The sequence below is a fragment of the Pithys albifrons genome, chromosome 3 (assembly GCF_047495875.1).
Source record: "Pithys albifrons albifrons isolate INPA30051 chromosome 3, PitAlb_v1, whole genome shotgun sequence".
In the NCBI taxonomy this organism is placed as follows: Eukaryota; Metazoa; Chordata; class Aves; order Passeriformes; family Thamnophilidae; genus Pithys; species Pithys albifrons.
Window position 1 is genome coordinate 39,418,214 of NC_092460.1, and position 13,584 is coordinate 39,431,797.

Consider the following 13,584-nt stretch of genomic DNA (forward strand, 5'->3'; position numbering starts at 1 on the left):
TTCTGACTTCTCTCTCGTGCCCCACGTTGGGCGCCAAAAGATGTGCTGGTTTGAAGGTGAACCAGCAAGGGAAAATGAACTCACCACGAGAGAGATTATAAGTCAGAGCTAAAATTTAATAATAATATTACAATAACAACACTGATACACAAGGGAAATTGCTTTCAACTCACAATACCCCAGCAGTATAACCCAGTGTCCTGGGGCACAAACCCAAGGGGGGTTTGTTTGCCCTTGTGCTGAGACCCCTGTGGCTCCCCCAAGTCCAGAGCAAAAGGAAAAGAAAAACCTGTTGGTGCAGGCGAGGGCTGTGGTCTGGGCGAGAGTGGTGATCTCCTGCTGTCGAGGTCCTGCTGCTGCTCTGGATCCGACGAGAAGGTTCCCGAGGTCTTCTTACCCACCACTTATGTACCCTCAGGGAGCACTCAGTCCCTCCCCCTGGGCGGGGACTCACACAATGGGTGATTAACTCTGGGAGCCAGGGGTTGTTGAGCTGTTGATGGCCCATTGGCAGCTCCGCCCCCCTCAGGCTGGGTGTGAAGTGATAATGGCTCCCTGGGCAGCTGCTGCTAATGGCCCATTGTCCTTGGGGAATGAATAGAGGGGGTGGAATACACAGGTTTGATCACCACCACACAGGGTTAGCTGGTCCCTCCAGCTGAACTAGGACACTAGATGACCTCAAGAGATCACTTCCAACTTGAATCATTGTGTGATTTTGTGATTTAATATTTTGGTCATAAACTGAGAAAAATAAATAGCCCACTCCTAGTCACTAAAGTCGTTACTCCAGTCAAGGGGATATTCCCCAGGCTAAATTATTTGGAATATTTTACTCCGAACTGGACTACCTCATTGCCAATTAAGGGCAGGGTCAGGAATGCCTGAACCAAAAATCTGATTCATGCAGTATTTGAAATGTTAAACTAGTCAGATAGTCAGTTACTGTAAACCCAAATCACTGTTGTATGGAATACAACATTTTGATGGTTTTAAATGTATCTACCATGTTTGAATAGGAGCTGGTACTATGAAACCTATCGGTGGTCCTTGATTTGATACTCAGTTTCCCAAACTGTCAATTATTTTGTCTTCTGAGCCAAATTTTTGTCATCTTTCTAATGAAGCAAGTACAGAAAGTTGATGAAAAGATGATTACTTGTGTCTCTGGTTGTCCTGCAAGTTCTGTCAGTTTTATTCAACTTGCACATCATTCATTGTCTTCAGGAAATAAACAAGAAAAGCATTTGTAGCTGTGAATAAAGTTGGCAACCACTTTGTATTGAAGATGCTTTGCCTGTATTTTGATGGGAAAATAGCTGTTGATAAGCAACTTTACTGATAGCTTGTCTGCTTTGGAATGTTTTAGTGTTCCAAAGTGTATTTACAAACCTTGAAAAAGAGTAAAGATTGAAAGTAGAGGTAAGTATATCACCACTGTTTGCTTCTGGAGTTTTGTATCAAGAGGCAGCCAAGGAAGATAGTTCAGATACTGAAAATGAAAAGGAGATTCAAATGTAAAGATGTATCTTCTCTTTCTGTTGATTTGGTGCTAAACAGGATTATTCATTTTATAATTCAACAGATTTTCTATATTGCAAAAGGAAGGAAGGAAGAAAACATTTTGTTCTTTTATTGAAAAAATTTCAAAGATATGTTAATCTTGCAGTCTTTACATAGAATGATTAGTATATTTGCATAAAATGAGTCTATGAATTCTTGTTTTATATCTTCTGGAATTAAATCTTGGAAAGCCTTTATTCATGCTTAAGTGAGATTTCTGCTTGCATACATTTGAAGATCAAGTTTCTCTATAGATAGAAGTTTTTAAACATACTTTGAAGACTGAAGGTGTCCTCTGGCAATGTTCTGTGAACATCATTATGTGTTACAAATAGCACAGCTCTATGAAAATTCAATATGTATTATTTCAATTAGTTCTATTTCTAAAGCATATACTCATTACTTCTCAAAGGTTAACAAAGCTGCAGATGGAAATGTTATCAATTTTTGGCACAGAAGGTGTCTCTAGTTCAATTATAGTTTTGTTGATATAAATTGTGGGTTTGGTTTCTTTTCATTTTAAGGTTTGAAGTTTCATGTGTTTGAAAGCAGTAATAAAAGATTGTATCCAGAATAAGTATTGGAAAACAACATCTGTGCTGTGGTGAACTGTAGTCAGTGGGTCCTTTGGAAGGGCTCACCTGTGATACCTCCATAAATATGCAGCACTCCACTGATGTTTGCTTTATCATACAGTAGAAAGATCTTTGTAGTACTTTCCATGGAAAAATTTGGAGGAAAAACAAGTAGCCGGAAGGCTTGTCTTGCTAGTAAAGTCATTCAGAACCTTAGGCTTTTGCATGTCCTCTGTGATCAGGTTCACTATCTCCTTCAGCAGTACGTCCACATTTTTTCTCTTTTGTCATTTCTGCCTGTCTTCTTGTCATTGACATCCCTTGCTTCCACCTGAGATTTGGCTTTTCTTATGTTCTTCCTTCATGCTGAGGCAGTGTCTCTGTATTCCTCCCAGATGACATGTCCTTGGTTCCAACTGATGTACGCTTTCTGTTTGGTTTTGAGTTTTGCCAGGAGCATCTTGTTGATCCATGCAGTCTTTCTAGCAAATTTTCTTGACTTCCTACTCATTGCATTGACTCTACTCTTCTGCAATCCCTCCCCTCCCCCCTCCCCCCTCCCCCCTCCCCCCTCCCCCCTCCCCCCTCCCCCCTCCCCCCTCCCCCTCCCCCTCCCCCCTCCCCCTCCCCCTCCCCCTCCCCCTCCCCTTCCCTTTCCCTTTCCCTTTCCCTTTCCCTTTCCCTTTCCCTTTCCCTTTCCCTTTCCCTTTCCCTTTCCCTTTCCCTTTCCCTTTCCCTTTCCCTTTCCCTTTCCCTCCCCTTCCCCTCCCCTCCCCTCCCCTCCCCTCCCCTCCCCTTTCCTCCCCTTTCCTCCCCTTTCTCTTCCCTTTCCAGTGTGCAGGCCAGTCTCCTGTCTATAGAAAGAAGAAATACTCTCCTAGTTTTTTCACAGATATATATATATAGTAATAAAATATACAGTAGTAGAGAACTACATAAATACTAATGTATTTTTAAGTATATGCAGTCTATAAAATTGTGTTGGGTAATAAAACTGGCTTCAGTATCAGTAGCCATGGATGACAGCTGGCAACCCTTTCCAAATTAATATTTTGTTCTGTATGAGCAGTGATGGAATTTAAATTGATCTGAAGTCTGATACTCTTCAGGTAAGAGACATGAGAATATGCTAAGGAGGGCACAAAATCCTTTTGTGCTTACTGTATTGCTTAAGGGAAGCATTCTCTTGTCAGCTTCCCTAGGATTGTTCTGTTCACTCCTTCTTCCTTTCTCTTGCCATCCTATCCCATCATTTAGATTATGTAGGGAAGTAGGAAAGCATCTAGGTCCTAAGTTGCCCTGGCATAGTTATATCTTTATCCCAAGGAAGTAACTCTGTGTAGTATTTCAGAAACATGAAGGCTGTCAGAGAAGGCTTCCTGAGCCAAGTGCTCTATGCTATTTACCATATCATACAGTTTTGCTAGCAAAATGTATATTAGTATTAAGAACACTGAGTATTAGTTAACAGATTGTTCTGCATGAGCTTTAGCTCTTGCTTTTCTTATTTAATGTCCTCTTCAGTGGAGAGTCTCTGTTCATGTCCTGTAGAAAAAAATTAGAATTATTCATCACATAATGTTAGTGTCTTAAATATGACAGGGTAGAGATCCCTGTTATACACTCCAAATACTTGAAGAGTGGTATGGGAACGATAATTGTGTTTCAGTTTGAGGCATGTACAGGCCCTTCCATACTATTTCCTTTGTATAGTTTTTCACATTTAATCAGTCATAATATCTCCCAGCAGACTGCTGTGTTCACACTCACTCACCTCTGGCTCAGCTCAGTTCTAACTCAGCAGGAAATGTCCTCACCACTATGTGAGAAAGTTGCTTGTGAAAATTAGTTTGCTACCTCACTTCATTATTCACTTCAAAGTCTTCTATTGTTATAGTTCAGGCAGAAAGGATATTTACTTGTATAAAATATCTCCTTCATTCTTGTGGTGAGTTTAAGGTTTACATACTGTGTGACTTTTGGTTATACAGGGAAATCTGAAATCTTCCTACATTTTTTTCTTATCATTAGGTCTTTAGCTGTATCTTTCATTAGGATTTTGATGTTATGACCAAAGTGAAAATATTTGCTTTGCTATAGACCTGGAGACACTCCTGTGGTTTAGTTCCGGAGAGCTCACGTTCTTGTTTCACATGAATAGAAATAGAGACCAATCTGTATTTTATATACAATAGCACACTCTAGTGTGTATATTAATTAGCCATTATGGACTGATTGTAAGAATTTTTAGCTCAATTTTTCATTGATTTATTTCTGTGGCATTCAGTATTATTTTTTCTCTGTACTTGTGTGAATTGAATGGAATATATATATACACATAGATATGTATATCTTTAATTGAGAACTTACCAGTTTCTTACCAGGCTCATTATAATGATAAATGTTACTCAATTTTGTTTAATGATGCTTTCAAAGAAAGAAGAGATGTTTTTGTGCAGATGAAAATCTCATTGTAATGAGAGTCCAATATAAAGAGTCCTAATCATGTAATTGTATACAGCAAAACTGTGTAAGGATTTGAAACTTATCTTCTACTTCAGTTGCCTGCAGGGAACTCATTTGCCTTTTTACATGAGTACAGAGATAAGGAGGGAAGAGAGTACATTGCCTTCTAAGATGTTGGCTCAGACTTTCAGCTACCTGTGAAGATGGTACAGTGTTATAGAAGGCAGGCAGACAGCATCAACTCAGATAACTGGCTTGCATCTTTTATATAGGAATACAGGACTCTTCTCAGGTGTTACAGAACAGCTGTGCAGTTAAATTTTGGGTGCTTTGTGTAACTCACTATTTGATTGGCATGTTTTTACTAACTGTCTTTTAAACAAAGATTATGAATAAGTAATAAAAAATATGAAAATCACATAATATCAGTTGACCCCAAAATACAGCATTTTCTTTTAGGGAGTATATTTGATTATTTCCGAAAGTGGGGCAAAAAATTTGCAATTTCTTCCTGAATTGGTTTTATTTCTTCTATCATTTTTCCCCACATAGAAATGTCATCTCACAGTGCAGAATTGGCTTTTGCTTTTGCTGTATATTACTGCTGTGATCTTTCAAAATGTTTTAAATGGTGATTATTGATAACCTAACAACAAAAGAAATAAAATTAAACTAGATTTCTTTTGCTCTGATCACAAAAGGACAATCAGTGAAGGGAAAAAAATACCCAGGGAGAAATGTAATAAATTCAATAGGCGTGATATGAATTGATTTCTTTGGTTGCTTTAGAAATTTTGATTTGGTTGGCATTTGTCTGTTTGTTGGTTGGTTGGTTTTTGATATTGTTATTTGACTTAAATTTTTGGGGGAGGGGGTGCTTTACTTATGCCAGCTATAGAATTGCGATTGCAAAATTATTATGGTGTTTACTGTTGTGTGCTGATTATTATCAAAAGCTACTTTGATATGCAGCCACCTGCTTTCTTTTCAGGTAGCTGTGATTGTTTGCCCTAATTTGCAGTCTCAAGTCTCTTTTTTAGGTGCTGTTTTTCACCTGTGTTAGGACACTGACACAAAATAATTTTTCTTAGCACCCACTTTTGATAGTGCAGTTGCTTTGAGTTAGCTGAGGAGAAGGTGAGAGAGTGGGTACCTTTTTTTCCTTGTATATGGCTTAATTTATTATTATGTTACATGTGACCTGCAGACATGCCAGAGCAGAAAGGTTGGTAGGGAATCTGTGCTGAGTCTGTGCATGGAGAGGCTTTTTGCCCGAACAATTCAAGGCAGTCTGCTGCTTAAAAAGTTGCAGAAAAAAGTATCAGCTTAAGGGTAAGTAAATACAATAAAATAGGCTTAACTTTGAGGTCTTTACTCTCTTCTCCCCCAGCCAGAGCTCACAAGTCCTCTTACTGCAGATCCTGCATCGGACTCTGTTGAGAGATTGTTGCCCCTGCGCTTCCCAGTACGTGCAGGCTCATGCCTGGCATTTCTGTTGAAGTGTTAGATGTTAATTAAGAACCCTGTTTAAAATATCTGTGCTAACAATGGCTCACTTGGATCAAAATGATTCAAATAAAAGATCTGGAAGTGCTAAGCCTGTTGTCAGGCAGTGATGGGCATCTGGAGCGAGGGTGGTCTGTAACCTTTCCACTGTCAGAGCTGCTTCTCCAGGTTTCTGTGCCCAGTGGTGTTCTTGGGAACTGACCTTCTCCCAGACTCACCAGGCACTTGGATTCGTCTGCCTCTAGAGTGGTTTGGATCACAGAGGCCTAACAGAAGCCAAGTTAAGTCTGGAGTCACTTGGATTTTAGATTGTAAGAAAACTTTGAAAGTTCAATATCATCTTCTCATCCTTCTAATGTAAGGTTTATTTGATACATTTCTGAAGGTACACGCATTTGGTGGCATTAGGGCATGTATGTTTATGAATAAATTGTTTGCAATGATGTTTTCTCATATAAGATTCATTAAATAAATAAAAAAATTGAAACATTGATGACCATCAAGCAATGGTCACCTGTTACTTTCTCTCTGTATGCATACAGAATGCCTCATGCTGTGTGGAATGATTGTCAAGATTGTGATTACAGAATAAAACAAGCTACTCTGTCTTCCAAGCTTGTGGTAAATTACTGTCAGTGTTGTGATGTGATAGTCTGTTCATCACAAGACACAGGTGGAGGCAGTGAAAGTCCTCTAAAGATGTTTTTACTTAAATATCAAACTTCTCAACTTATGTTTGTTTCATTTCTTAAAAGCATTTATTAAATAAAGGAAAGAAGCAACAACATTCTTTAAAATCTCTGCAAAGTCTTGCAAGCTGTACAGGATTCTACGAGAGTCAGAAAACACAGAATGCTTTTTTTCTTTGATAGGAAATCTTAATATTACATTTTAAGTTCTAGTTTACACCATTCAGAACTTTTCATAGAGCATCCCTTTTCTTTCTTACAATCAGAGTAATAATTCTAAGAGTAGTTATGTCAATTCATCAAACTAATTTTCCTGTAGAAAGTAAACATTTTGTCAAGAATTTGTGAAGAACTGACATGACCATTGTTCATGAGTAAGCTGATATTCTTGAAATGTTTCTGTTGTTGTGTTCATATCCAAATCATGTAACTCAGAAACTTTGAGGCATCTTCCTTGTTAGACAGTACATCAGTGCATACACTTCCAAATACGTTCTTCTTCCTCTATGATAGAAAATTATTCCTAGACCTAACCAGAGCAAAGCTGATTCCTTACTATTAGTTCTTTATTAGTGACTGTTTAATTTAGGAAATATTTTAAGAAAGTATTCCAGAATGTGTTGGGTGGAATCTTCATGTTGGCAGAATACTTTGGTCTTGATGCTTCAAACTGTTACCAGTTCATGTTTAGGACATGACTATGAACAGCTCACTAATTCGGAAAAAAATGAGAAATTTATTGTAAGAGGAAAAGCTGCATTTTTTGCTTCGTGAGGGGGACTGCTTTCTACCAGAATGAGATCTCTTCCTTCCTCAGTCACCTCAACACTTGATCCACTGTGTCTCATTGTTGTGTTCAAGATGGTTCTGACAGATCTTAAATGGAAATCTTACTGGTTTAACTCTTTTTGTTCAAAGGCTTTTCTTAACATGGGATTCTTGCTCTTCGGTTTCAGCAATGTTGGTTTGGGTTTTTTCCAGCTAGAAGAATAAATGACCAATAACTTCCTCTTTCTGTGTAATTCTCTTTTTATATATATTTGTGAATACATCTTGTACTATTGTAGTAGTTGTATTTTTTTCTCATTTTTCCTCCATATTCACTTTTCACAGGAAATGTGTTTGTTATTGATTTGTGACATTTTTTGAGTTAAGCACTGAATGACATTTTTCCTTCTTGTACTAATTCTGTATTTGTGTACTGTACAAATATTTCTGGCAGGGCTTTAAAAACAAACCTCAGTTCTGTTCAAAAGAATCTGAATATCTCTTTATATTTGGGTCAATGATAAAGAGTTTGTATAGCTGTAATTTCCCACTTTTTGCTAAGATGGCCCTTTCAGGACAAAGGAATTGAATGATAGAGCAGAAACCTCTAATCAAATATAGACTTACAGTCCTACTGTTCAAGCCGGTTTAAGAACAGATCCCTGAATCAAAGTGTGAGGGAGGAGGGAATGCTTTTCATCTTTTTGCTAACTGGTGATTGGAAAAATGATGCCACTTACTGATAAGCATGAAATGGTGATGAGAATCTAATGAGGTGTTCACATTGCAGACTCCAATAGGCAACTACAGGAAAGCATTTTTATGTAAGACAAATATATTAGAATGTTCCTCTCCATGTTATTTTGCTTAATAATGTGAATAAAATAAAAATTGAACAATAGAGCTTTACATGAAAAACATATTCAGGATGTTTTATGCAAGAACACTTTCCTGGGAACCTTAAGAATAAAACAGAGGATAAAACAGGAGCTACGTAATGAGTAGAAGAGTGTGCACTTCTGAGGAGGTCAATCTCAACATTTTTATTAGTATGAGCAGTAAATGGCATTTACTAAGAGGGTGATTCAGAAGCCCCACCATCCACAGGTATACCAAGATACTTAAGAAAATTGTGAAACAAAAAAAAAATGGAGAATGATTTAGAATCATCTGGGATGTATAAAATAAAATTAATAAATGAAAATAAGTTTAGTGCTGGGGTATACTTGAATTTGGCATACATATATATAGTATCTGAAGAGTTAAGCTGTGTGCATTTCTTTATAAAAGATACCAAAAATGTGGAATATAATTGGTATTTACTCCTCTAATTAAAATTGTTATGTCGTGTGCTTCTTGCATAAAATCTTCTCCATGTTTTTGTACAGGAAAAGCATAAGCAGGAACTAGAAGAGATGAGAAAAGCTGGACATGAAGCCTTGAGCATTATTGTTGAAGAATTCAAGGTAAATGAGTTGCCAAGCTAACACAGTTTCCTACCAATGTTATTGTAATAATATATATGACTGCCTGCAGTCCATACTTACTAGTATAATCTGCTTGTTGTGGTTGCTCAGCCTCTTTCACTTTAAGTCTGTCTTTTCTGTTGCTTTCAATTCAGACTGTCTGGTCAGAAATTTTGCATGACATGTTTTCTCAGTCTGCACTTTGGGAAACTTCAGCTAAAGCTGGCTAGCCATTTTCAGTAAGGAAACTTAAAACCAGAACAAACAAAAAATGCTGTCACTTGTGATAAACATTGTTTTGGATTGTTTATCACAAAACCGAGTGTTGGAGCTCTTCGGTCTCAAGAGCTGCACTTGCAGGAAAGCAGCATCACAGAGCAGTTCAGCAGGTTTTTATCTATGCAGCACTAAGAGAAGGAGTTATGGATGAAATTAGGCTGAATCTGGAATTCTTCTGTGTTGTTTCTAGTTCCGGTCAGCCAGTGAATTGAAAGAACTGAGTGTTACCATGGAGGATAAATCTGTGTCTGTTGTTCTTTTATGAAAACTATCTAGTAAGGATTGCACAAATACATCTGTCTCCATCAATGCAACTTATACTAATTCCATCTAAAGGTAATCTATCCAGAAAAAGGCTTTGAAAGTTTCCATTCCTGAGAAAACTTAAGCATGGATGCTGGTGATGTACCACTTCTCCATATCTCTGCCATTTCACTTCTGGAGAAGAATTACTGTGGTTCTTTTCCCTTACTTCTTTGAGGACCATTTTGCAATAGAAGCACCCAAAGGGGAATTTTCTTTGGACTGTGCTGCTTTGTATGGGCCACTGAATGTCTTCATTTTTTATGTCTGTTTTGTGCTAGATGTGTATAAAATATCTGGTTGTTGCTCTGTGAACTTGTGTTTTATTGGTAATTACTGTAGTTACGTTTCCTCCTTTTTATTTCTGAAAATGTAAACAAGTTGTGAAATGCAACTATTTTATGGTATTGAATGAAAGTTTTGAATGTTTTCTAAGTGTAATTTTTCACCATTTTAAAGTGTTTGTGTGAGCTAAAGAACAGTTTTGCATGGATGGTATTGGCCCTTTTAAGGAATAATCTCTTCATGTGTAGTTGGGTAAGGGAATATATTTATGTGCCATATTTTCCCAGTGAGCAGCAGCTGAGAAGATCTGATGTGCCATCTGGAAAATAAGATTTATGTTTATCAGTTTCAGTGATTCAGCATAAAGAATTAGGGAGTTAATTAATTCTTTGTCTCTCAACAATGTATCTATTTAGTGTGTTATTTCTCATAGAATGTTTATATTCAAGTTATGTAAAAACGTTCTTTAATACCAGGGAATGATGACGTGAATATACTTCATACAAGTCTTCCCTTTATCTCCTGTGGTTAGTTGCCATATTTTGAACACTGATGAGAAATAATATCAGATATATACCAGCCCCAAGTAAATTACTATAATCATTCTTCTCTGCAAACATGCAGCGACTTATTCTTCAGGGTAACAAGAAAAGTAAGAAAAGATTGCTGTGCTTAAAAAAAACTCCAAGCTTTTTTGGTTGGTTGTTTATACTTTAATACCTTTTTACTACCTCTTTATTGTGTACTTAAAAAAAAAAAGAAAAAGAAAAAAAGAACAGCAGTGAATCATCAGAGAATTCACTGAAGGCAAAAAGTATTCTGTAGTTTTGTTTGAGAAAATAATCTCATGAATATTGTTAAAATGTTAATTCATGGTTAATATTTCAATATGAAACAGGGTTAAGGTTTTTTTTTCCTCAAGTAGATGAGTCAAAGATCTTTTTGTAATTATAAAAATTATATTTTGCATTTGAAGGACAATACAGAATTGTGAGATTCATTGGCTCTCTTAATTTACTCATGATTAGCCATACTTAATTTTGTGCCAAAATATGTCTTTAGGATTTAAGTCTGTGTTACACTAATGCATATCATTTAGAAGCAGAAGTGATTTCCATTTACAATAGATTTTGTAAGTACTATCTAATTAATCCCAAAATTACCTTGAGTGTGGAAATTCACCTAAGTAAGTCTACTGAATTGTTTAAAAGGCATGGGAAGGAAAATCTTTCCAATGATGAACACAGTCTTATTTTGCATTCCTTGGGCTTTAGTAAAATGAAGTGATGTAGATTATTCCAGTCAAGATTTGCTCAGGCCTAAATTAGGTTCTTTTGCAGTTGTGACTGTTGGAATTCTGATTAATCCTCTCTGATACCAGTCAGTTATAATTTTGTGATGCTGCTCCAAGCAGAGTTGACTGAATATAATGCCCAACATGGGTTGTTTAAGGATAGCTTTGTAAAGACATGAACTAACTGTTCATCATTAGTCCTAGGAAATAATCCCCAGAATCCCTAAAACTCTAAATTCTCTAACTTAGGAATCAAAACCTTTACTCGAACAACAGTGGAAAAAGTTGACTGCCTTGCCTTTTCTGTGTTCCTGGCATAGACAAGTGGTACTGTCGGTAGACCTGTGCAAGTGCCTTTGCTTTGCTTAAGGTTTGTATAAGGTTGGTTTGTATAAGGTTGCAAGGTTAGTAACCAGAAACTCAGTTTTCATCCATTTAGAGCTAATTACATTCTTACAGAAGTGCTGCAGCAGACTTCTGATGTTGGTATTTCTTTCCATGCTTGCAGATAGGTTACACTTTCTGATAGTCTCATTCCTGTATTGTGGGCAGGGTTTTATTGTAAGAGGAGAAGTATTTCTCCACACAGATCCTTCACTACCAGGGTATCCCCCTAGGCAGAGTAGGCACTCAAGTTTGAGGGACCTGGATATACCAAAGCCCTTAGAATTAGTGCAGTTGTCTTTGGAATATTCACTTGCTCAGTGCATTAGGAAATCCATTAACGGAGACCATGAGATGCTTTGTGACACAAACCCTCAAAATCCTTGGCCATTGTTGAACATCTCACATTCTTACCTTCCTTTCAACAAATAAACCATTTACAACACAGTCACAAATGTTATTAAGAAACACAGAAAAGCAATTAAAATTAGCTCAGTGTTCTGTGTAAGCCAAGTTTCCCCTTTTCATGTTTACCTAATTTTGTTTAATTTCTCTCTTTCATGTAATTATTTTTTTAAACTTTTATCCCTGGTAATTAACCACAGTAAAGAAAAATAAATGTAGATCTTGGAGATTATGCCTGTGGGATCACGTCACATTTTAAGATATTTACCACAAGCAACATAAGAATTTCTTCTGTGCTTGTTTAATCAAGCTTTTGTTCCGAAGTTGCCATAGTTCTGTAAATAGATGAGTAAAGAGTTTTAATCTGTTTTGTTTATATTGTTCACCATGTATAATATCCTTGAATGTAAGCTTCAAAGAGTATGAGGTTACAGGCAGGTGCATTTATTTGATGATTTTTATTTCCTTAGAATATTTTATGCAATTATTAGTCTTCTAAAAGACAGCTGGCATGAATCAGGTAAGTACTTCCTTTTATAGAAATTAACTTCAAGATGCAAAGTTCCTTCCAGCCCTTGCTACAGTAAGAGTTTTGTCTATCACTTTTCAGTGTTAGGTGGTGGGGTTTTTTCAAATTTCCATATTTGCAAATACGGAATCTGTGGAGGCAATCAGGTTGTCTTTCAAAAATATTTGTGTCCATGACAGACCTCTGAACTGAAAGGTTACCCTCTAATAAACAAAGGAAATTTAAAAAGATTTCATTACAGAAGAAGTTAATCTAGAATCAGGATATCTTTTTTTAGACATAGTTTATCCCTGGTTGAGGGAATGCTCTGAAATGTGGCCAGTTCTCAGCTCTTTAAAACATCAGCTTAGCTTATTAAGTTTCCAAGTTGACATCCTGGCTCAGAAAGTACTGACACATGAATAAAAGGATAAATTCAAAAGTTGTTGCAAGGGCTTGTGTTTCACTTCCAACTTCTAAGCTTGTTCATGTGCAAGTCACACTAGAATTCAAGTGAGCCTTGAATATAAAACAACACTGTTTTTTGTCATGAAGAGCTGATGGCTGGAAAAGGAGACATGCCTTGTGATTTTTACAGAATGGGAGTAATCATGTGCAGAGGTGATGCTGCCATGAAAGTCTCTCTACAGAATTCCAATAAAAGCAAGGTGCAATCAAGCCTCAATCTTCCAAAGATCTGGCTATCAAAAATATTAATTATTGAAACATCTTTATATTTTAAAAGTAGTTATAAAAATTGCAAGGAATTTAGTAAGGTTGACTTTTATATATGTTTTTTACTATATAATAATAAATAAACACAATGTTAAATAGTATAATAATAGAAAGGTTTGATTAAGAGTGAGTTTGCAGTTTGTTGCTGGCAGGAGTCTGTGAGAACAGTTGTGGAAAATACAACTTTTATACTCACATGCCAGTAAAACTGAGCTATGTAGATAAACCCATCATAGTATTCAAACTGTGAGTTGTTGATCCTGACTACTACACTACGAGGAGTTGTAAATGAAGCTGAGACTTTTACACCACTTTGCCAAAACCACTTTGCCCTTTTCTTCTATGTTATCCCCTTTTA

The 13,584-nt window shown here is 36.7% G+C and overlaps 1 protein-coding gene across 4 annotated transcripts in view; it reads left to right on the top strand.

The window, feature by feature from the left end:
* Nucleotides 1–13,584, top strand: part of CCDC91 (coiled-coil domain containing 91) — a 134,061-nt gene that overhangs the window by 60,402 nt on the left and 60,075 nt on the right. For all 4 annotated transcript variants that reach the window (XM_071551454.1, XM_071551451.1, XM_071551452.1 and 1 more), the window contains exon 7: nt 8,956–9,033. In XM_071551454.1, coding sequence (XP_071407555.1) covers nt 8,956–9,033 — 78 coding nt within the window. The remainder of the gene's footprint in view (nt 1–8,955; nt 9,034–13,584) is intronic.